The sequence below is a fragment of the Hibiscus syriacus genome, unplaced genomic scaffold, assembly GCF_006381635.1.
Source record: "Hibiscus syriacus cultivar Baekdansim isolate YM2019G1 unplaced genomic scaffold, ASM638163v2 tig00110195_pilon, whole genome shotgun sequence".
NCBI lineage: Eukaryota > Viridiplantae > Streptophyta > Magnoliopsida > Malvales > Malvaceae > Hibiscus > Hibiscus syriacus.
Window position 1 is genome coordinate 887,207 of NW_024062621.1, and position 25,913 is coordinate 913,119.

Here is a 25,913-nt window from a genome sequence, read left to right on the forward strand (position 1 = left end):
AATTTGAGCCAGCCCCCGATTTTAAACTCTCGGTCTTTCCCCACACACCTCCAGTAGTCCTCCCCTTGTGGAGCGAGACATCTCGGACCCACTTTACGTTAAAGTTATTACTAGTTAGCTAAGGCTATGCCTTTCTTTTTCATTCAAATATATATATATATAATTTTTAATGTTAGATACAAAAAATAATATGAATGAGTTAGTTTGCATCTATATGAAAAACAAACAAATGGATGAATTTAGGACAGCTGGAATACCGAATTAAAAGGATAAAATATAATTAAAAATCAAAAATAAAAATAAAATTAATTAAAATTATGAGATGTAAGTAGATATTTATTTATGCATATATTATAATAAAAAGAATTAAGGGGCAATAACCCAAGATAAAATATAACTCCGTCCCTAAATAAATTACCTACAAGGTTTACAAATTTTAAGCGGAATTGGTTTAAAATAAAAATTTAAATGAATTAATTCAACATTATTCTAATTTGAAGAATCACCGAAAGATAATTGAAGACACAATAAAATGATTCTTTTTAATTCTTTTAAGAGAGAGAGAGAGAGAGAGAGAGAGAGATGCCTAAAACCTGTTTCCTTCTTCAATAGGAGACATCATTTTATAGGAGGCTCAGACGTACTAGCACAACACAGCAATGGTCTCAGTGAAACAGTTAAAGTATATCAAATTGAAAGCCTGGCAAACTTCATACTCCAATGGTGTGATTTACAGGTTAATACCATTACACATCGAAGAGTGTATGTTCCAAATTCGGGCATCCGACCTTGGAACACTTAAAATCCACGCAAAACAATGCACGACGGAAGAATTTATGATACCGAACAACAAAATCGTAGATGCAGTATACATACTGTATAAAGAAAAACATTAAAAAGATCGATTCACACTTGTCTCGTCCTGCAATGCAATTCTCAATGCCGAATGCTTCGAATCTGCAAAAGGTTGCTCTGAGATCACTTGAGAATGAATATATATAGAAGTGGAACTTTGTTGTCATGCTGTCTTCACTTTAAACGTCTGAGCTTTTTTGCTGCATCTGTGATGCTCTGGCTTATCTCGGGATGTTTAGACTCGAGCAATTTATCAAGTCCAAGGGCAGCTTCAGGTACGCGAAGCTCCTCGATGTAGGACTCCGAACAAAGACCAAAAATTACTAGGTTGACCTCTCCCTCCAGTTGAAGGCAAAATAGGTGGCTAAAAACCTGAAAGGCAAGCACAACATTACAAAATTCTAATCATATTATACGGTTATGTTCTTAATTCTCACCTCTTTCATCATTGAAACAAACGCATCCTTAATGGCAGGAGACCTTGAAACCAAATTAATAACAAAGAGACCTTGCTCGGAAAGAGCATCTTTTATATTTCAAAGGAAAGACTCTTCCACAAAATCAGCAGCCGGACATCTCAAACCAGAACTATAAAGACAATATGACAGAGGTGATTAAAAAAATATTTGAAGACTTCTAGATTTTCAATGACAACTGATGCAACCGTTAATAGTGCCATTCACCTCGAGTCTGAAGAGTCCACATCAATGATAATTATGTCATTATTGGTACTTCTTTGGCTTTCTGGATCTGGAAGTTTGCAACTTCCATTGGAAGAAAGAAGTACTTCCTTGTTCAAAGCATCCTTGCTTTCATGAAGAGTATTGCCAGATAGGTTTCCTTTGTCCCGGACAAACTGGATGCCATCGGCAATATGTACCTGAAAATTTGGAAGGCCAAACATTTTTAAAGCTCTATTTTGAGCAAAAGATTGAACCAAAAGTCAAATCGTGAAATTAATTTATAATAATATAAATATGCAGACGTGTCAAGGTACAGTCGGTTACCTTCAATCGTTTATCTTCAGTAAAACCAAAATAGTCCCTTGCAAGGTTAAGCATAATAGGATCAAGCTCTGAGGATAAAAATTCCATTGCACTATTTCCATCAAGTGGTTCAACTCCAAATCAATTATAAGATTCAATAGATCTTTTGAAAAGCAATTCCTTTTGAAAGACAACTTGAGGGATCTTTAAGGGAGTAATGTAAAAATTACCTCAATTTGCATAAACTGCATACATCCGTGAAGAAGCATAGGAAGTAAACCCGCACCAAGATCTATTACAACTGCGTTAACCTGAGATGACTTTAAACATGAGCAGTACATCACGGAAAAAAAGTATTGAGAATTCAGACAAAAGCTCAATCATGTGGCATGGCCTATTGAGACAAACATTGTGCAGCAAAGTTTTGACTCCAAATCTAAAAGTTGGCTAAAGTAGGTCCGTCTGACACATCAATGACCCATTGTCAAATCAAATGACCACCAAAATATTCTTCGGTATACAGCCATAACTTTTTATATCCAATGAGAGCTGGCAATTACAGATATCTCTATAGCTGGAGGGAAAAATCTACTAAACATTCCATATAGAATAGAGTACGAGCCTTACTCTATTTCCCGCAGAAGCCACACTGGAATGATTGCTGTATGATAAGAACTAGCCAAATAACCATGATAGACCTTCATCTTGCTGCTTGATTCTAAATAAGAAGAAAAATATGTCAGAATGACAAACAAACAGTTTCATAAACACTTCCTTCAAACAAACTCAATCAGAGCATTATATAAGAGTTACTCGAGAAACTACCAAAAAATTTGAAAGAAAACATATTACCACTATTTCTTCTCTGTGCCCCTCTTCGCTTGGTTTTGGAAGATGAACTGGCTTTCTTCATGTCTGTTTCATAAACACTTTTTCGAACAATCCATCCCTAGTCAGCAAAGCTTCAGACTGTACCAAACCCTCTGTTCTCTGGAAGATAAGGCGACTGACATCGCCATCATCATTTTCATACACATCTTCGATAACAATGGGACCCGTTAAAGAAGATGATCCCTGTATAAAATACAAATAACCAATTCAGTCGATAAGAAGCACTGACCAAGCAACCACATTGTGAAAAAGAATAAATGATATAAAATGGCAGCAAAGGTAGAGATCTACAGTTAGACATGATGGTTCGCATTAATATTTGGTGATCCTACAACACATTGATTCTATCAAGGGAGATGATTAATCACTAGAGACTCACTGACTCAGAGCAGCTGCCCGCTAAATGATAACATATGATGCAACACTTATGAATTATGACAATTAAGCCCGTGAATGCATTTTGCATCCCAAAGAAAATCTATTTGAATATAGAACCAGCCTAACACGGGCATCGTGCAACTTTTGAGTGTGTTATGTTCTACCAAGCCCACAAATCCCAAATATTCTCATTTACAAAGCTTTTACGTGGCCAAGGAAATTAGTGCATTGGAAGCTATAGCATTGGAAATAACACAATTCCAAACTTAAATATTGAGTTCCAACTATAATTGATCCGTATGCTACTTTGCACTTCAAACAACAACCCAAGCCACAAAAATAACACCAAACATGTTTAATAAAGGAATATTATCCAGTCAATCTAGTCCAATAAGGACATTGGATGACTCTTATTCCAGAATGCAGACAATCCTGGGACTTTTCCCCTTTTGAATAACAATGAAGAAAGTCAATAACAATAGAAACTCTTGTGCGTGACGCTCAAAATGTTGCAAACACGTCATAAAGAAATAATGTTGTAAAAGAATTATAACCTGGTAAATGATGCTTCGCTGCTTGATTCCATCACTTGCTGTCATAAACCTGGTTCAGGAAAACAAGAAAAACCTCTCAAAGAATGAAAAGATTATCATTTTGGATATATAGGTAAGAAAAGAAACATATAGGGCAGTGAAGCATAAAAAATTGGCACATGGTAAATTACTAGACAAAGAAAATAAAACTGAAGCTACTTAGTTCATGCTTCATAGAGGACCAACATACATGGTTAGCTTCAAGTTGTAGTCTTTTAAGTAAGGGAAAGTGCTTGCTTAAGACAGGTATATGTTACAATGCAAACCAAAACAGAAAATTTCGCAATCCTTTATATAATCAACAATTTCCTGATGTGGCATCAAACAAGAAGCATTAGTCATGTTGTAATTGTTCCCCATATGTGAAGTCTATAAAGATTAAGAGATCAGTCTGTTTTCTTCTTTTGCAGCTGCAATTAACCCTTAATTCTACAAGTCAGGGACCAAAGCAACCAAACATTCAGAATCCATTGCAATAAATTAGACATAAAGCAGGCAATAGCTAACAGAAAACTTATGAAATGAACATACGGAATTTGATTTCCCTTATCATTATCAGCAGGTGCCAACGGTTTCACTAGAGGAGACAAATCCTTCTGAAAGGGATAGCAATATCATCTAAAGATATTAGTAACCAATAATGAAAGTTGACAAATGCAAGCAATATTTCTGTAGCATACCTGGATATCTTCCATATCAGCATTAGCATGGCTAGTCTCTAATAAGACCATTCATTATACAAAATTTTTCTTAGATACTTTCATCGGACAATGACTCTCATAAAAGCAGACCTTGTACTATGTATTCAATTGCTGTAAGAAAATTACCATTATTAGACGAGCAGCCTTTGAGCTTTCAACCACCTGCCATTGTCCTTCTGAAGAGAAGAGCCACTCATGAGCCCGAGTTTGAAATCTAAGATTGAGTTACATTTTTCAAACAGAATAATATAGTTACCCAAACTTGGGTACAAATAGTAATATAGTAAAACATATAGCAAGAAACTTAAGTGCAATGTTAAAAAGGACTCACAAATCCTCACCAACATTATGTCAGTAAATCAAAGCCTACACCAATTATTGAACAATAGAAGAACCAGAGGACACTAACCAACCAGTTTCTATGCCCATAGTCAATTTGTATTCTAAAGACACTTTTTTTTCATAAACTTGAAGACACCCAACACATTTTTGGGAATCACTGAAACAACTTTAAAATGCACAAATAAATAGATTTGAACAGTTCTAAGAAACAATGCAATACCCTGTTCAATCAAAATAGAGGTAAGGTTTGCTCTATAAGTGAGCAGAGTTCATTTTATCTAATTCCAATCACTTTTGCCTCAAAAACTGCATCCGAACCATTTAAAACCATACCTTGGGAACAATAAAGACACCACAGTGAAACGAAAATGCCTGAGACTGTTGTTTAACATCAAGCAGTACAGTTTTGTAAGAAAAGCGAGAAACCCCTTGTTCACCCAGAGTAAGCTGAACTCGGCGACCAGGACTAAGTTTTGTCAGATCCCCCTTAGATCCAAGTTGAAGATCTTCAAGAGAATATAGTACATCAGAGCCACTCAAGTATTCTCCACCAATTTTATTCTCACTTTCAAGGGCTTCAAGAATACCAGAAGCCTAAAAACAGATTCATAGATTTACATCAAAACCTTTAAGGTGCTTGGGCTCCAAGGATTTATAATGGAGATCACATTGACAACAAACTATTATAATAAGGAAACTTATTTGACTACTGCCATTTTAGTGAATCCCTCAAGAAACCTTTGCATGAAGTATGATTCTTATTACATTTTTTTTTTGATAGGAATAGGAGGTCTCGTTATGAACCTCCCTCATAGTTGACTCAGCTAATTGAGGGAGGAAAAGAGCACCTCAGTATATTAATAAACCAGGATTACATAAGATACACCTAACATTCTGACCCTGAATAACACAGAATAGACATAACACTCTAACCCTCGAAAATAAAACATGACATTAATACAAATAGCAATGGGAAACAAAGATCCATCCGCCTAACCCAACATCAGCTAGTTCCTGAAGTTCAACATTAAGCCTTCAACACTCAACCGATCCCCTGCTTAGCTAACCTGTCGGCCTCCATATTGCAACTCCTAGAAAATCTTCAAATAATAATAATAATAATAATAATAATAATAATAACAACAACTACTACTACAATTAGACCCTAAGCACCTGATGTGGATTACAAGCAAGGGAAGAATGATCATAACATGACATGATGGTTAGGGTGCTGTTTATAAGGTTTTGTGCTTGTTGTTTTGGAGCTAGGTAGTCTTTTATTTACTCTTTTCAGAGGAGGCTTGTTCGGTGGTTAGGGTTGATTAGTTCGTGTGTGGAGGGTTGATTACTTCTCCTGAATCCAAGTTTTGGAGGCTTTCGTAGAGTTCTGTGTTGGGTTCTTCTTGTTGTTTTAGCGGAGGTTGTGGCTAGTTGTACTGCTGTTCCTACTGATCTGTTCACTTGGGCTGGTTTCTGTTTTGTTTTGTAGCTTTTTGCATATCTTTTGGTTAGACGGTTCTCTGTGGTCTTCTGTTCTCAGGAAGTGTGTTTCCTAGTAGCATGGTTAGAGCTACTCCGTTGGTAGGATTCAATTATTTTTGTTTGATGTTTTGTGAGTCCTGGCTCTTTGCTCTTTCCACCTCATGGTATACTCTTTTTCCTCCAATAGGTTTAGGGAAGTTTTTTAATGAGATCCATGGGGTGGTGTACCTTGTATCATTTTCAATACAAAGTACCCATCTTTCAAAAAAAAAAATAACATGACATGATTTGGTGCAGTTCATTGGAGCACTGTTTCTCAGCAACCACCATAAATGTTCGAAGATCAGGCTTACTAGATGGATTCTGAGGTATAGCATATAGACAGACATTCCAGCCAAACCTGAACTTCGGAAAAAGCAAACCTAAAAGGGTAAAAAGCAACATGTATCTTAGCAAAGCCATTAATTGATAAAACTATGTAGGACAAAAATAACAAGAAAAACAATTAAGAAAGTAAATGAATAATAAGGTAAGAACATATATATACCATATATATATATAAAGGTAAGAACATAGAAAAAGGTTCTTTGTTTGATATGGTCAAAAGTACCTAGAACGTGAGATTCTGCCAAGGTAAGACAAATGAATTTACCCCTGGATATCAAAACTCTTTTCGCCTGAAAAAATGCAGCTTTTATGAATCCAATAAAATTGTTAACCTTCTATGACAATTGTAATATGTTACATGTATCAGAAAATATATAAATAAGCTGAAGTAAACCTATAACGCCTCTGATAAATATTTACTCCCTAGCTGAGGGCCTAGTTCTGGCTCCATCAAAGCATCCAATCCACCTTTGTCAAGAACAACGTCGAAAGTATCATCTGGGAACTGGTAAGCAAGAAATATCAGGTAAACGAAAAGTAAAAAGAAACCACTAATTTATGGAATTGAGACATCACTAAATAAATAAAAACCCTTAAATAAGAAGCATTATAAGCGCTATGGCAATAGGTTGACATCAGTCAGTGTTACTCAAACTTGGTTACAAGAGACAATGATGTTATAGGAATTCAAGCTTTAGTATGTATCATGAATAACAAAAATCCAGCTGTAGTCCAGCTGATATCATATAAGACAAAAATCACCAAACTCCATAGACATTTGAAAGGATTCAGCAATACAGGAACTTGTAAATAATTTCTAAGCATCCCTGTCCTAAAATGCACAATATTCTCAAAAGGTTAAAATGGCACACACATTCAAAATTTTCTCACTGTTCAGTATATAATAAGTTAAAATTTCAGCTAAGAAATGCTACTCGCCATTTGTGTAAACTCCCAGAGGGAGAAAATTCATAAAATAAAACTTAGTAAATAAGAATCCTAACAAATTCAGCAAGAAAAACAACCCAAGTTAAGAAAATAAGAATAAACCTCAACTTTCGAGAAATCAATATTGGTTACATCGCCAAATCCGGCGTCGTATAAATGCTCCGATAGTAGAGAGATGCCGCAACCAGACACCAATATTTGCAGAGAAGAAGAGGAGGAGGGTGATGGTTGTTTTTGAAGAAGGGGGAGGAGTGAGCCGCGAAGCTGAGGCCACTCGGCGTACCACTCGAACGAGTCATCGCTGCCTCGGATAGTAAAAGAAGCTATCCCAGTTTTCTTTGCTCGTGAAGTCTACCAGTGTATTGAGAAGATCGTCAGTTGAGGCTGATGGTTGCTGGTTTTTCTTCTTCCCCATTTCTTTGCTGTTTGCTTAGGGTTTAATTTCCAAGGGTTTTTGTTTTTGGAGTTTACATTGTCTTGTTTTGCCCGTTTTTCATTTTGCTCCGCTTACTGTATATATTGTTAAAATTATTCTCAATTTTTTATAAATTGTCGTCGTGTCCTTTGTACTTATTTTTAATATTTTAATCTTTAATATTTTAACTTTTGATTAACATAGTAGTATTTATTATATTAAAATTATTAATTGATTAGCAATAAATATTAACTTGTATATGTTCAATTGTTGATTTAATATGTACATATTGATTTTAAAATAATAATATGTCACATATTATATCACCAAAAATAATGATGTGATATTATTATATTAATAATTAAACACAAATAAAAATATTTTGTCAACAACATATGTCACTTTTAATCAATTCAACTAATAATTTTTATTCAATAAAGATTATTTTGACAAAAAATCAAAGATTGAATATTAAAATATTTAAAAAAAACATAAAATAAGATAGTTATTTCTATAAATGTCATACGAGGACATAATATTCCTCAAAATACCTCTTTCATCCATCTTTAAATAAACTTATAATGGTTTTAATTAAAATAAAATAAAATAAATTATTTTTCCCAATGAAGTGAATTGTAATTACAAATAAAAAGTAAAACAAATACAAAAAACAATTTCATAATCCAAAATTAGCATCATTAACCTAAAAAAGGATTTTAGTTAGAAGATGAATCTTAAGAAAATGCCAACTCAATGCAAGTTAAAGAAAAAAAAACCTTTAAAAAATCATCAATCAAATCAAAATCTCGACGGACCGTACGATCACCACTTTCCAAAATAAAGAATCTCAACTGTCCATCAATTTAGTCCAACGTCCCTAAATTGCCTTTCCCAAAAGTATTATTTCCTAAAGTCCTCTTCTTTCCTTGCTTCCTCTCCCGAATCTTTTATTTCTGTTTTTTCTTTATTTTTCCTTTTCTTTAACAATAAAACGGAAAGAACCCTAGATAAATAAGTGGAAGACTGTTGTTTAATTAGTTTCATTGAAACCCCAAGATCTGATTTGTTCTAAAGGGTTAGTTTCTAATTCACTTTCCTTTCTTTCTTCCTATTTTTTTAACTTGTTTCATTGTTTAACGGTAAAATATGGGCAATTTCGTTGTAAAAAATCCGTTTGATTTACTTTTTGAGGAATGTGTCAAATTTCAATGGGATGTTTGCTTTTGTTGTGGGTTTTGAAGGTTACTACATTGTGATGTTTTTATTTCCTCAAATTTATATTTTTTATACTAATTTGCTGCCAAAGTTTAACTCTTTTTATGATAGAAAAATGAAATAGAAAAAATCTAGTTGATTGGCAATGTCATGTCGTGTAAAGAGGGGGATTTAGTTTAATGCTATAATTATAGGGTATCTTCTCTGACTAGTTTGGATTTTTTTATTATTGTTATTTTGGGGGTGAGGGGTGTCTTCTAATGAGATATTCAGTATGCTGAGGGCAGTTTGAACTTAGACACAAGGCTTTGGTTGAGGATTGGATGGAAATTAGGGTGCTGGGTCTTTAAGAATATAGCATTGGCCAGATTCTTTTGGTACAATGGGTTTAAGGGAGGTTCAAAAGTGGTTAAATGGGATTTCGGTCTGTAAATGGATTGATTAGTTAATTATCTTATTTTCTGGAGGTTTAATGTATCATATTCTTTGAGTTAATTTTTAGAATAGACAGGATCGGATAGGTGGTGATTCTTTCTGGTACCTCAATCTCAGGATTCACTTCGGAACTCTTTAACTAGAGTAAGAGGCTGTTAAATTTTTAGAATAAATCGGTTCAAATAGGTAATTGGATTGATTAGTTAATTACCTATTTCTCAGCATTCACATGGGACCCTTGAACTAAAGTTAGCTGCAGTTTCTGTTGCTGTTGTAGTATTATTAGTTTACTGAATTTGATAAGATTGATGTGCTTGTAGGCTCATAGGAGTATGTTTATGGGCCGCATTGTCTAGATCGTCTGGAATGTGCTATTGTAGCTTATTGCTGCATGATGTCACTCCTTCCATATTAGATAGTGATACAGGAGAGGACATTGAAATAAAATGATTTTATTGTTCATTCCATCTTCAGAAAATTTTATAGGGAGAATAAATAGTTTTACCTTTAGTTCGATAAACAGCACTGGAGTGTGAAGTCGTCTTCTATTGGAGAGAGATCAGTGGACTTAAATAGAGATGGACAGCTAGAAACTTAGTTAAAATAGTGTCCTTGGATTCTAGGTTAATTGGAGTTTTACTTGGATTCTAGGTAGTTATTCCGGGTTGCTGTTTTTGACTTATTCTCTAGATCTACACCTTCCTTTGGACACAAGTGTGTTGGTGATTTCTTTAAATCGAAAGAGTCTGCCATTCGATAAGTTGAAAAGGGGTTCAAATACATGAATAACTGGAAAATTGCATCGGATAAATTCAGGGAATCTGGAATATAGCTTACGTAAATGATTTTTCAAGTCCCTTGATGTGGAGTTTCTGCATAAGCTCATGTCAAAGAATTTCTTATGATAGTAAAAGCTAGGTCCTAGGATATCAACTGCTTTCATTCTTGCTATTCTTATTCCCCCCCCCCCTTTTTGGCTATGCTGGTTGCCCAAGTGTCTTGGTCCTTTGACCAACTAGTAAAAGGGTTTGCTTTATGTGCCCATCTCAATTGGTGTGCATATGTTGTAGTTTAATGTATTTTGGCATTTGTCTTTTAATTAGTGTCTGTATTTTCTTGTATTGATACAAAGGACATCTATCAGCTACACATGGTTCTTGTTTATATGGTTGTCATTTTTATGGGATCTCACGGTCTTCGTTCTCTTGGACATTAGTTGCAGGGTTTGTGATAGTTGCAAAACATTTTTACAAAAGGTGCCTTAGTTGAAGATTCCTATATTTTTGCAATATTCAGTATAAAATGGAAGATGGATTGTCAAGCTTTTGGGGTCCTGTCACATCCACTGACTGGTGTGAGAAAAACTATGTTCACTCGTCTTACATTGCTGAGTTTTTTAACACAATATCCAATGTCCCAGGCATTCTTTTGGCACTCATTGGCCTTGTAAATGCCTTGAGACAACGATTCGAGAAGAGGTTTAGTGTTCTTCACATATCTAACATGATACTTGCCATTGGGAGCATGATATACCATGCCACATTACAGCGCATGTAAGTGTTTTTTCACTTCTTACACTTCCATTATCATTCCCCCGAAAGCTTCAGATATTAGATGAATGTTTCTGACAAACATTCAATTTTAGGAGATATTGTTACCATGTCTGTTTGAAATCTATTTGTTTATTATTTGATTGGGCTTTGGAGTTAGTTATTTTACTTGCAACAGCAGGCTGACACCACAACTAACCAACAAAACAGTTAGTCCCCCTGACCGAAAATAAAATAAAATAAGCATTCTTTCTCGTATTACACTTAATGTAATTTTGGACGTCGATAGAAATGTTCAACTCCTGTCTCCTTCTTAGTAAAAGAAGAACGCATAAAGCTTCCTTTTTTTTGTTTGCTTCCAACTGTATGACTTCCTTACATTTACAGTTCTTTTAGCACATCTTTTCAAGGAGATGTATTGGATAAATGGCTAATGGAAGGTGTTAGTATTCTGTTGGCATAAATTTATTTGTACTTCTTTTACTAAGAAGCATGAATTTATGTGTGCTTCTGTTGGCATGAATTTATGTGTACTTGTTTAATTTATGCGTAATTTTGGAATTCGGTAGAAATGTTCAACTCCTGTCTCCTTAGTAAAAGAAGTACGCATAAAGCTGCTTCTTTTTTTAATTTGCTAATTTTGGAAGGTGTTAATATTCTATTGGCATGAATTTAACTCAGCAAATTAACAATTTCTTTTCTTCGACGTTTGGTTTCTTATTTTGGCTTAAAGCTTTTACTCTGGATGCAAAGCCAGTATCTACAGAAAGTGAACTTGAGAAAACATTGCTCATGATATATTTTTGCTAATTTGATTTGAAATCTGAAATTTTTTATTTATTTTCAGGCAACAGCAAGGTGATGAAACACCAATGGTGTGGGAAATGCTTCTATACTTTTACATCCTCTACTCACCCGATTGGCACTATCGGAGTACAATGCCTACTTTCCTGTTCTTTTATGGAGTTTTGTATGCAGTGGTCCATGCTGTCTTCCGCTTTGGATTTGGCTTCAAGGTGCATTATGTCATTCTCTGCCTCATCTGCATCCCTCGCGCATACAAATACTACATCTACACTAAAGACATCAATGCAAAGCGACTGGCGAAGTTATACGTAGCAACTTTGTTCCTGGCGAGTCTTTGTTGGCTATCTGACAAGGTGTTCTGCAAGGAGATATCTCATTGGTACTTAAACCCCCAGGGTCATGCTTTATGGCACATCCTCATGGGCTTCAATTCGTATTTTGCCAACACGTTCCTGATGTTTTGTCGCGCCCAGCAACGGGAATGGGATCCAAAAGTCGTTCACTTCTTGGGTGTTTTCCCTTATGTCAAGATACAAAAACCTAAGAGCCAATGAAAGCTTTGGTGCATGCAGGTGGGGTAATTCTCTCTTCATCCTTGTTAACTCGGTCTGATTTTGGAACTAGTTGTTGTTTTTGGCAGGTCAGAGGCATAGGAATCACAATTCTTTTATACCTAGTGTCTTCAAAAGGAATATATATAATTGATGCAAATGATGATTTAATGTTGATATTATTGGTGGGATATTGTCTGTTTTTGTTTTTTGTTTACTGGAACACTGGTCTTTTTTGCCTAACAATGGAGGATGAAAAGTCGTTTGCCCCATTTTTGACACCAAATTTTAGGATAATAAAATAAATCCAGTTGGATAAAGAACAATGGGTGTCGATTCGTACATAGTTAGATTTCGTGTCATAATATGACTAGTTAACTTTTGTTAACAGAGACACTAAAAAAGTGTAACGAAATAAAACTCTGCGTACTTATTTTGATAAATAAAAAACTTTAGGTATCTGAAGGGGAAAATGACTATCAGGGTTGGGATGAAAATATAAATTATCAGGGTTAAAGTCAGAACATTTATTCTTAAATTACTAAATTGCATTACTTTTTTGTAAGAAGGGCTCAAAACCAATTAGACCATTTCATCCAAAGGAAGCCCTTTGTCCTTTTTATTAAACCTATTAATATAAAGAAGGGTAAACTACACTAGTGGCCACTAAAATTTAGAGTGTTTTCATGTTAGTCACTAAAATAAAATAAAAATCATTAAAATCATTGTTAATAAAAAAGTTATTTCAGTCATAGGACCGTCAAAAACAACTGAGGTGGCATGCTCATACGTCAATAACAGCTGAGAAAAATATACTTATATGTCTTTTTTTAATAAATTAATACATTCACTAAGGTGATAACGCATGTCACTATAATAATAATAGAAATTATAAAATAAGATTGTGGTGGATCAAATCAAACCTAGGTCTTTGGGGGGGGGGATCTTGCTTATTTTAGTGATTAGGCACTGTACACACCCTTGAAGTCATAGGTCTGGTCCACGGTAAAATCTTTTCATAATTTTTTTTTTGCCACACTATAACCTAGATATAATATTTTACTTAAACATAACAATATTTCATATTTAACCTAATGATTTGGTGTTGAAAACCTTTTCCCAAGATCTTAGGTTTGATCCATTACAATCTCATTTCTTTTTCTTAATTTCTTATCAATAAAGTAGTGATATGGTATCATCATCTTGAAGGTACTGATTTGTTAAAGAAAAATGAAATGTGGTATGTAATGTTGGGCTTCGTTAACCCTTTTTAAGGGCCCAATGATCGAAAGGGGAAAAATTATTAACAATGACTTTAAGAAAAAGTTTTGAGATTTCAGTGATCAGAGTGAAAACAAAAAAAATTAATTACCATTAGCATAAATAAAAATAAACATGCAAACCAACTGCATTTAAAATTTAAAAGGATCTATGAATTTAAACTAAAAATCATAATTCTTAAAACACAATTGGTAAATATATTGATTAATGTCAAAACCAAAAATTGAAGTTAATATGATAGGAGGTCAATATATATTTTGGTATCTGAACTTAGTTTGAAGTTTCAATTTAGCACATAATATTTTTTTTAAAATCTAATTAGGTACTTAAATTTGGCTTTCCGGTTCAAATTAGTACATGAACTTGACTTCTTTATTCCATTAATTAAAACTGCAAGTACCGATTTGAAATGAAAACCAATTTCAGATACCAATTTGAACCCATAAACTAAATTAAAGTATCTAATTGAATAAAAGAAGTTTAGGTGCCAAATTGAACATCGAAGCCAAGTCCGTGTACCAAAATATATATTTATCCTATGATAAAACAAAAGCCCAATAGAGCCTAATACATAGTTACTGTATTGTTCTTTTTTGGGCTAAAAGTTTGTAAAACAAATTGAAATTCAAAGAACAACCCTAATCAATTCACTTCAGCCTTCCCTCTCTTCGTTCTTCCTCATCTTCCGGGCTTCAAGCTGTCGATTGCCAGTACCGGGCGAGCTCCTCCTCCGCCATTTTAAAGCGCCGCCGAGTTCATGTAATATAGATCAATGGCCACGGATAGGACAAAGAAATCTGGGCCTCCTAAAATAGTTACGCTTAATAACGCATCGAAATTGGTAAATTTATCTTTCTCTTTCGCTTTTAATCGTAATGGTATTGATAAAGTTTCATGGTTTTGGTAAACTGGTCATGAATGGTGATCTGGGTGTCTACTTTTCACTATGTTAAAGTCTTATTCATCGTTGATTAAATTATCTTTGGTGATTAGCTTAATAAAAGAATTTTTTCCCCAGTGTTTGGGTCTGAACAGTTGGCTTTGTATGGTACTCGAAAAGAAATATAGTGCTTCGTTACTCGTATATGACATGGAGATGTCGAGATTTGGTTATATTATTCATGTTTGAATGAGATTTGGTTACTGATTGTAATAATTTGATGTATTTATTGAGGATTGTTTGATTATGATCATAGTTTCTACTTGTAGATGTTAAAATAATGATAAAGAAAACAGATTTGCTTGTAATTGTGGCATGATCAGTGTTGTTAATGGCTTAATGCACCTAGATGCAGTTAGGCATTGCACTTGGCCCTTTTCGGATGGGTTGCATTTGATAATGCACTCTTTTGGTAAGATGATAGGTATATGGGAAGAAAGGAGATAATTGTATAGGTTGCATATATGTTTTCTATTATTGTATTTTCACTAGTAAGAAAGGAGATAATATCAAATTCTTTACTTCTCAATATTGGGATCATGATAAAATCTTGCATATTGGCCAAAAAAAAGAAAATGAAAATTTTTAGCATGTTTTGTGGGATTTAATTGGGTTACTATTTATAGTTTATTTTCATAATTATTCATCTTAATCTTATTCCATTTTTATGTATAAGTTTGCATACAAAAAGACTTAAATACGCATACTGCAGTGCACTCAAGTGTCCGCTCTTTTTGTACCTTGTGTCTCATGCACTCAAGTTCAGAGTCATAGATTGTTCTTTCTTCTTGGGAACCACTGACCAGTTTAATAGTTTATTTATTGACACGAGTGATGTGCAGGCTGAACAATGGCTAAATAAAATGAATGGATCTGGACAAGATGAAGTAGTGGAAGTAGAACCAGAGGCACGGCCAGAGAGGTCAGTGTGACTATTTCTACCATATCTGTCATTTATTCATACACCATTCTGATAGGTTTTTAACAGGCTTGGACTTGGAGCAAAGGTTCCACGCCAATCAAAAGTTCAACTCTCTAATGACCCAGTCGCAAGAAAACTATCTGCCAAGTTGGGTGCTGGAAAAAGAAAAGCTTCCAAGAACCAGGACTCCACCCCTTCTGGTCAAGACATGGTCAATGAAGATGATGGTGATGAAGATTTAGATAGCAGAAGCAGTGCATTTTCTAGGAAGAAAGCTGTTCCGACGACTTCACAATTACAGGTAAAGAAAAAACTGAAGTAATTTGTGGCCTTGAAATGATTGAATGTAGCAAAATGATATGAACTTTCTAGCGTATTTAATGACTTGTAAACACTTTTCCATAATGGAAATAATCAAGAAAAATTAGAGCTTTTGTTATTCAGCTCAATGTATTTTATATATAAGATTCTTTTGCGAAGTTACATTATCATGGTCAATGTGTTTCCCTTTGTCCTCTTTTTTGGGAAAATGCCCTCTGGTGCTTCATTAGAGCAGGTTATTAGGTGACATTTGACTTCAATGGTTCTCTTTGAAAAAAGTTTCAGATGCCCTTTTTTCCCATTAATGGCTTGAATTTCACTAGTTTTAGATGCTGACAATGGGTAGATAAAGACTCGGCCACAGGCTATGGTGGTTGTGACAGTTCCTAATAAATGATGGGACTGTACTTGCATTTGACAGCCTTTTAGGTAACATGGGCATGATGGCATCATGATGAATTAGGTAAAATATCTAAAATTGACTTATTTAGGTAATAAATGATGACATGATGATGAATTAGGTAACATGATGATGATGACAGGCGTCAATTGAAGGAAAATAAATTAAATCAAATAAGTTAAAATTAAAAAGAAAAGAAATCTGTCCTATCAAAAAAAATAAGAAAAGAAATCCCCCAATCCAACACATATCATTATATAGTTTGGGGATTAAGTTTATTGAATTAATTTAAAATTATGATTAAATTGATATAATATTATAAGTAATGATGATTAAATGTATAATTATATCAATTTTATTAACATTCACGTCACATCCTTCGCTAACTTTTAACAGCAAGTAATTTGATTGAATTATTTAAATAATTAAGTGGTTTGATTGATAAAATAAAAAATCAGTGGTCAAATTGGAGAAGGACAATAGTTAAGTAGTCATACGAATAGTTTATCCTATTATTTTCAGCAATCATAAGTTCTACATGTACGTGCATGTCTTTTTTCTTCTATATATATATATATTCTATACCCAAAGGTATAACGAAGGAAGAAAACCAGTAACCAAACCCTGGGAATGAATGAAATCTATCAAAGAACAAACCATTCACACAATCAAATACACACCATACTCAATAAATTCTACCAATAAGAAATAGCAGTTTTCATCAATTTGCACCAGGAGAAATGACACTGTAGTATAGTATTATTGACTAAACTAAACCAATAAAGGCCTCTGAAATCTGGTGTTTGCTTTACAACGGATCTCTGAACATGAAACAGAAAGCTTCGAAGTCACAAGTAAGATGATCTCCGGGTTGACACGGTTACAAAAACGGTGTCGCATCATCTGACAAAACACTTAGAAGGAGAGTTAAATGAAGCTCTTCTTGCTTGTTGGGACTTGATTAGCTTGCTTTTATCCCATCCTGACCTATTGAGAGATGCATTATTGGTATGAAGTATGAACAAAACCCAGTCGGTTGCCTTTTACAAGTTGATGTCACTCTTCTAGTCCTTCGGCACGATATTCACATTCCGGACTTACATTTACGTAGCTTGTTATAGTGTCTTCGACCAAGTCTTCAAGGATGGCTTCACCGATCTCGACACTGATGAAATCTGCATCAAGTCTAAGATCCATCCATGTTCCTGTTTTGGCCAAATCTTTTCTGACTAACTGGTCCAAAGTGCGAGGCAGTGGCATTGGAAGCACGTGCCAATAAACTCTTTGCCATATCTCTTCAATGGTATTTTTCATGTTCGGAAGAGGACGGATATTAGTTTTAACGAATGACACGCCAGGGGAACCAAAATAGTACCCACAAACCTCGATGAGGACTTCATTAATGCAGTCGAAGACCAGTTTCTTGTGATGACAAAGTTGGTTGGGTAAGTATTCTACCTCATCAAGCAACAAAGGGTCGAGAAGCTGGTCCGAAGAGAGTGACCTGATGTAGAGTTCATCCCAGTCGAAACTCGAAGCCTGTAGCACAGCCTTTATGTGCTTAAGTATTGATTCCTTATCATCCATACAAGTTTTAAAACCACCACTGTGATTTGCTGAAGAACCATGTTCTTCGAATCGAATTCTTAGCGGTTGTATGGATGTTTCACCTGAAGAATAGTGCAAAAATGGGCATTATTCGAAATTTAGCACCGCAAAGTTAAAAACAAATGCAGAATATGAAAAAGAAAAACCAAAAGGTTTTTTTCATATGTCTACCAGAAATAGATCTGATGCTAGCAGGGCTGATAACATCGTCTATGAATATCGGCTCAAGAACAGATACAGGACTCGGCCGCTCCTGTAAATCACTAACACTCTCTAGACCTTCAACCTTTTTGGTGACTGATGAGTTCGATGGAGACGCTAATGGAGAAAATGACTGTTGGTCCTCTTCAAATAACTCCTGGAGATGCGGGGAAAAAAACGGAAATAACTGCGGATGAGATAAAATATATACAATGCATACTTATTTCAGTGTGTGTGTGTATATATATATCTACCTGTTTCAAGCAATGTGGATATTGTTTTTCATCATAAACTTCAGATACATCAACAATTTTGTCATCTGTTGTAATGGAAGTCTTTGAAGAAGCATCCAAGAGCTTAGTTTCTTCCTGAACGATAATACCTACAGAACTCGTTTCATCTTTGATAGAACAATCACCTTGATCCACTTTGTCATCATTCACAAAAGCATTGAGTTTATCCGAAAAGATATTATCACCTTCGATTTCATCACCGGTTTTGTTATCAGAAACGCAAAGCCGGCTCGGATGTTCCTCCGCTGCTCGACGTGGATGGCTGACATTGTCGAGTTCATCAGAGCCAGCAAATCTCATCTGTGTAGTTATAAAACTAGGCTCCGAGCTCCACCTAGGGCTGCCAACAGGGGAAGAGTTATAATCAGGGAGAGAAAGAATCCTCCCCAAGGTTTTCGGAACTTGTCTGCTTGAAAGATCCACATTGTCATCACCATCTGTTAGCATCACGGAGAGATGTTTCTTTGCCTCGATATAGATGTTCGAATGCCTGGAGAAGTTAGTCTCACCATCAGTACTCGTTTCCGAGCCCTTTAGCTTGCTGATCCTTTCTCCTCTTTTGGCACCAGTGGAAGGTTTGGCAACTCTTTCAATAAAGAAATGGTCTTTAGTTGGAGAATTCATTGTGATATATTCCTTGAACCCTCCGGCGTCCCCCGAATTTTTCAGCTCGCCTGAAACTCTTTTGGATATTTCATTGGTGGGGATTCTACGTTGCTCTCTTCCCATAGCATGCTTCCACTTTCTTTTTATTTCAGCCAGAAAAAAGTGGGGCTCTCTATGTCTGATGATGTGCTTAGGATCTGGTGATGAGCCTCGGCTGCTACCGGTTTCAGGCGTTTGCGAGCATGTCGCTCCAGGCTTCAAAACAACAATTCTAGTTGAAGCTTCGGGAATCTTATTTCCGTCCGACAAGTCTCTTTCCTTAGACTTGGATCTTCTTCTAAAGAAATTCCGTTGTTTTCTATTAACAGGTTCATTCGATTGTCTTGAACCAACAGGCACCTGCTCTGAGAAGTTGGATCCAACAAGAGGCTTCGACTCTCCATCCCGATCGTCAGGCAAGTCTTTAACATATTTCACCAACAACGAATTCGGATCTCGTAGAAGCTTCAGAAACAATTCCTCATCTAAACTCAAAACTTGAAGTGCATCCATGACTTCTTTAGAGGCTTGGAGTTCCCCACCTTCCATAAGTTGGTTCCTGTTGATAAGCTTCTGACTCACTAAGAACTTGATAACCTCACTCAATCTTTCTTCAAAACTGGAATTATTCGGTTCGGCAGGCAGATCATGACGAAACTCCTCTACAAGATTGTCTACATCAAGACTGCTTGGTGTTTGTTGCTCAAATTTATGCTGACATGATACTTCCAATACCAAGTTCTTGGCTGCATTGACATCAGGACTGTTACCGTAGCTTTTCTTGTGAGTTTTGCTTCTTCTGTTCCGATTCTTCCTTCCGTTGTCTCCTTCCCCCGAACCGAACTCTTTCGCTTCATGTTCAGTATTGTTTACCTCTATATTAGCAACTTGCTCTCTCGACATTTCTTCTTCTAGGAGTTTCTTCACGCTTGGTTTACATGTATCCATTGCCATTGCCTTCTCTTCAACCAGACTAGCTGAACTTCCTATACCTGCAACACTAAGAGTTCTTAGAACCGATGTACATAGTGGTGTCGGACAGATACCAATATCCAAACAAACCAAATGATCTCTTAATGCCACTAGGACAATGCGAAAGGCCATTTATAAGTCACTTCTGCAACTTGTAACAAAGTAAAAATTCACTTGCAGTGAAAAATGCTTACCAATCGCATCACTATTCCCACGCCTTCGATCGGAAAGCAGTCTCTGAGTCGTTCGACCATGGCGGAAATCGAACATAGTGATCAATCCCCACATACAGCCCAATTGACCCTTTTCATATCGAACAGGGCGTCTATTCGATTTTTTTCCCATGATAAATGCAGTCCTTATATGAGATTATGATGCTCCCGGATCGGAAATTTTTTGACTCCGAATCTAATAAACAGAGAATCAACAGTTAGGACATAACAAAGAGATACAATTTCTCAAGTTTTCAGCACTTAAGTTCATAAATTAGTACAACATAAGAACAAGGGAGACAATCATAGAGTTTGCTATATATTCAAACCAGAAATGTAAATCAACAATGACAGATTTCAAGAAATTGCATAAACATTTATCATTCACAACAGATGAACAACAAGTGAAACAATTAAAACATACAACAAATAAACAGAAATTATCTCTTGCATCATATGATTGCTCTACAAGAAACTGGAAAAGAGAAGGAGGAAGAAAAGGACCCCAAAACCAGAAAGAACCAGGTGAGAGTAAGAGTCACAGAAGATGCAGCTGATATGTTCCCATAAAAAGGTTTAAAAATATTCCAATTTCAATGACTCAAGTTTCACCAAGCAGAGCAAACCACAAGCTTCAAAGGGCAAAAGCTTCTTTGGATGCCAAGGTATCATTGAACTACCTTTCTTTTTGCCTCAAATTCTTCACCAAGGGACCTTTTTTCTTGGATCTTCAGTTCAAAGGAAAGATCAATTGAATTTGAAGATTACAGATTGATGAGCTCTTGAGATCAACAAAAATACATGAAGAATCGTCAGCTTGGGGAAGTGATCAAAGCCTTTGACAGAGTGAACTCCTTGAAGACTGTGCCTTTCTGCATGGCATAAAGCTGAATTTCCATGGATAAAAAAGGCCAGAATCATACTATTTTTGTACAATTAACATACTTGCAGTGCTTCAAAAACTGGGTAGTTTCACTTTTTTGTCATTTCCAAAAAAAAAAAAAAACTCCCCTCGAATGCCATATCTCAATCTACTTGAAACAAACAAATCTTCTCTTCTTCCATTGATAGCAGCCAAGAACCAAGCTTTCCATGAACACCAAAACCAGTATTCTTGTTGAAAAACCCGATGGAAAACAAATCAAATCAGAAATTTCCACTTCAACATCAAAAGCTAGCAACTAGCACCAAGCTTTCCCAGAAACAAACAAAAAAGTAAAAAAAAGTCAGGAAAAAACTGAAATATAAGAAATAACAATAATCGAAGAGAGAAAAGAAGGAGAAACTGTGGGTGCACCGACCCTTGATTTTTTTAGAAAGAAAACTGGAATGGGCAGGCATTATAGACTGGAAAATAAAGTGAAAACAAAGAAACAAAGAAAGAGCAGAGAAGCTTAAAAAGAGAGGAAAATGAAAAAAAATGAAAGTGGAAGAGAAAGAGAAGCAGATGTTTAAATATGGCAGCTTTAATATTTTTGATAATATATCTATATAATCGTATGTTAAAATTATCGTATAATAAACTTATTTAAAAAAATATTTAAGATAATACTGTTGTACAATAAATTACCCTAGAAAAAAAATTTAACATTACAAGTATAGTTGGCCAAATACAAAGGAAGTCGTCAATAGTTGGGAACAGAAGACGTGATAGTTGAAGCAGTTTCCTTTCCTGTTCTTTTGAATATAAAATTATTTATTTAAAAAAAAGAGAAAAATTAAATATAATAACTTGATTTATTATTAAAAATAATTAAAAATAATTTTTATTTATTTCTATAAATAATTTTCTTAATTATAGCTTTTTAAATCGAATTCACTTATTGTATTATTGAAAATATAAAAAAATATTACTTTAAAAATGATATGATTAAACTCGTATAACAAATTTACTGATAAATAATAATTCAGATAAACGAAATTATTTCAAACCCGAATTTAAAAAAATTATCTATACATTTGGACATATTTAGATAAAATGTTTATAATTTATAAAATACTGAATTTGAATTTACATATTTTATTTGGATAATGAGTTTAAATATGTGATATTATTAATACAAAACTCAAAACAAAAATTTTAATGAAAATATTTTAAAATCATTATCCAAATTTAAAATTAATTTGGGTTTTGAATATCCAAATTTAATCACAAGTCGAATTATTTCTGCAGCATTGAAACATCGTCGGTCACTGTTGGATTCTCTGTTACTCTGTTAATTTCCATACCCATACATTATTCAAGGAATTATTTTTTTCCGACTACATTATTGAAAAATTCAATCTGTGCAATATGGTGTTTTATTAATATAAAATTTAGAATATTAAATTTAAAATATTTTTATATTGTTAACTATACTTAGGGGTGCCATTTTATCCGGACTAAATTTGGTTAGGTGGATTTTTTTTTATTTCGAAAAATCAGATTTAAATCGGATTATGTTTTTAAAGTATGATCAGATCAGGTTTAAATTCAGGATAACAATTTAGAATTTGATATAATATTATAATTATTATTTATACATTTAAGATAGTTACAATAATATTTTTTTACTTTGTTTTTAATTAAATATTTTATCTAATAAAATTGAATATATATATATATATTTAGATTTATTCGAATGCAAATTATATATTAATATTAAAAATATTTAATATATATATATATATATATAATTATTCTATATTTATCTTTAGAAATGATCAATGTCGGTCATTTGGTGTCCCCTTTTATCTGCCATCTATAATGGAAAACTTAAAAGACCATTGATGGGGAAATGGGAGGCTGAGATTTGTACAAAAAAACCAAAATTGATGTAACGATATGTGTATATTGATGTCATAATTTATGACTCTTTCTAAATTAGTTTTCAAAATTTTAAAATTCTAATTTTATTCTCAATTTATAATTTTTATTTTAAATTAATCTATAAACTTTAAAACATTTTATTTTCATCCCAAATTATCGGTATATGCTACTCACATCCCTTGTTAATAAAACCGTTAGACCAAGCTATATTATTATATGTTTGGAAAAAAATTAAGTTACATTATGGTTGAAACTAATTACATATTTGAATGTATTTAAGGATGAAATTAGATGCTTCAAAAGTTTTTCGACCAATTTAGAATGAGGATTATAGTTTGGAGATTAGATTTGAATGTATAAAATTTTGAAAACTAATTTAGAAAAGAGTCATAATTTTGGAATAAAATTAGAATATTTTAGTGTTTGAGCATCAATTTAAAATAAGTCATAATTTGAGGATGTTTCATGTAATTAACTCATCTTAAAGTAATATTATATCTTTAAAATTAAAAAATAAGTGTTTTATATATTAATTTTTCAAACCGTGGAAGACCGTATTTATTAGAAGCATTAAAATAAGTGTTTTATATATTAATTAGGAGTCATGTATAGATTTATTTTTATATAAATATAGGTATATTCTCGTTATCAATATATTTATTTTTACTTTAGAATATATATATTATAATCGTAATTGTATGAACATATTAATTATAAATATAAATTTATTTATATACTAAATTAATGAAATTAATTATATTTGTACGATTCATTTACATGTACTCTTTTATTTATATATATATTATTTTCAAAGATTATACTTGGTCCAATAAAATAAAATAAAATTTGTTATATGGAGTACGAGTAATAGTGCGAAGTTTACAATGGGATAATGGCGGTGGAAGCCACCCACCATCGTGTGTTTTCTTTTTCCTTTTTAATTTTCAAGTCAATAACCATAATGATGGTAATGATCTCAAATTTTGAATTTCAAATTTTCCAATTTATTTTTAGTTATTATTAAGGGGAACTTTAGACACATGTCATGTAGTTAGATGTACATATAAGTATAATTATATGTGATTTTATGGTTACAATATTATATAAGTGCTCGTGTTAAACTCGAGAGAGATGATAATAGCTAGTTCACATTTCAATATCTGAATATTATGAGTAGCTCGAGTTAATCTTAAAATATAATTTTAGAGGGATTCATACGACTCTTGTATTACTTTAAAAAAATATTTTCACATTTAAGAATAATTTTATTGGTAAAAGATTTAAATATTTTAAAAAGGGCCACCTCCGTCTAGGTCCATCCCTACATGGGATCTCTAATGTCACCATATACTTCTTTCGATAGTTTAAAATTAGCAAGATATGATAGAAGTAATGAGTGAGAGGCTAAAAGGCTTCTCTCTTTCGAGATCAAATTATCATTTGAATCTTAGGCAGCCTTTAACTCGTTCAATTCTCCCATTATCATTATCATTTTTTTGGTCACGTATCTCTTTTAGGATGTGCAAATGCCTTTAACTCGTTCAATTCTCCCATTATCATTATCATTTTTTTTGGTCACGTATCTCTTTTAGGATGTGCAAATTCTGAAAGTAGTAACAATTATAATCTTACGGACCCTAGTATTATTCATGGTGGTTTTGGGTTTGAATCCCAAGTTGAGGGAAGGTGTTCCAATTACTTGCAATGTGAGCAAATAAATTATTTTGTGGAGGTAGAATTCATCATGTGAGCTTAGTGGTTAATTGTTATCTATTAAGATCATGAGTTCAAGCAATCATGTCTGTAAGGTGTGTGCGTTGTCAGAGATTAAGAAATTTTTGAATTTATACCGCCTTATAATTACCTTAAATTATTAAAAAAAGAATATTATGTGGAAAATATTGTTTTCCTAAAATAAAAACTTGAATTCAAGCAGTTACGTTGCGTTTGTAGAATGTGTATGCATTATTCATGACTAAAGAAAATATTAAGCAAATACGACCTTATAATTATTTCATACTAATAAATAAAAGGTGTGAACTTTTAGTTGAATAACTCTTGATCTAATACTAACTTTATCATTTGAGGTTGGTATGAAATTAACTTTTTGGATTCAAGTGAAGAAAAATAAATTATTTTGTGATGCCTTGTTAGGGGACCATTAATCAATGCACTATCAAAATCTACCACCATTCTTAATTATGCTCACACGTACATACTTACATTGGATGCAATGTAACGTCTTATTGATAAATTAACTTACAGAAAACGACAGCTTAAGCCACTTTTGTTTTCATTTTCTAAGTCCCATCCCTTTTTTCTAGTACATTTAGGATATAGTTGAAAATAACACCAAAAATATTTTGTATAATATCGGGAATAGGGATATTAATGGGCGAGGTGGGACGAAATTTTATTTGTCTGATCTCGACTTAACATAATAAAAATATAATTTGACCTTAATTTTGGTATAATTTAATTTAATTACAGAAATAAATAATATTTAATACGATTCTAAAATTTCATTTTTCTTTCTTAAAAAATCACATTTATATATACTTAAAAGATTAAAGCGTGTTGGTTGGAATAAGATTCACAAGGACCACATTTATATATACATAAAAGAAGCATATGTTCCAAATTTCTATCATTTTTACCCCACAATTTCATATACATTATGTTTAAAATTTCAAAGTGAAAAAAAACATTAAATGGCCTCCCAAGTTATATATATACACACCCCAAATTTCATACTTAGGATTAATGTTGGTGG

At 33.6% G+C, this 25,913-nt stretch overlaps 3 protein-coding genes and 1 pseudogene across 3 annotated transcripts; 2 read left to right on the top strand and 2 right to left on the bottom strand.

Moving 5' to 3' along the window:
- Window positions 1-665: 665 nt before the first annotated feature.
- On the bottom strand, window positions 666-7,978 carry LOC120218061 (annotated as a pseudogene).
- Window positions 7,979-8,964: 986 nt separating this feature from the next.
- Window positions 8,965-12,727, top strand: LOC120218210 (alkaline ceramidase-like). Its single transcript, XM_039215181.1, has 3 exons — window positions 8,965-9,053; window positions 10,851-11,181; window positions 12,026-12,727. The coding sequence occupies exons 2-3, from the start codon at window positions 10,931-10,933 to the stop codon at window positions 12,537-12,539; spliced, it is 765 nt and encodes a 254-aa protein (XP_039071112.1). The 5' UTR covers window positions 8,965-9,053; window positions 10,851-10,930; the 3' UTR covers window positions 12,540-12,727.
- A 1,676-nt stretch (window positions 12,728-14,403) lies between these two features.
- LOC120218212 lies at window positions 14,404-16,195 on the top strand. The gene is made up of 3 exons (XM_039215183.1): window positions 14,404-14,658; window positions 15,600-15,679; window positions 15,746-16,195. The coding sequence occupies exons 1-3, from the start codon at window positions 14,590-14,592 to the stop codon at window positions 15,999-16,001; spliced, it is 405 nt and encodes a 134-aa protein (XP_039071114.1). The 5' UTR covers window positions 14,404-14,589; the 3' UTR covers window positions 16,002-16,195.
- A 1,053-nt stretch (window positions 16,196-17,248) lies between these two features.
- On the bottom strand, window positions 17,249-25,221 carry LOC120218208. Its single transcript, XM_039215180.1, has 5 exons — window positions 25,215-25,221; window positions 21,518-21,523; window positions 18,464-19,276; window positions 18,180-18,366; window positions 17,249-18,070 (listed from the first exon to the last, which is right to left on the bottom strand). Exons 3-5 carry the CDS (start codon window positions 19,229-19,231, stop codon window positions 17,457-17,459), a joined length of 1,569 nt encoding a protein of 522 aa, XP_039071111.1. The 5' UTR covers window positions 19,232-19,276; window positions 21,518-21,523; window positions 25,215-25,221; the 3' UTR covers window positions 17,249-17,456.
- Between the last annotated feature and the right edge of the window lie 692 nt (window positions 25,222-25,913).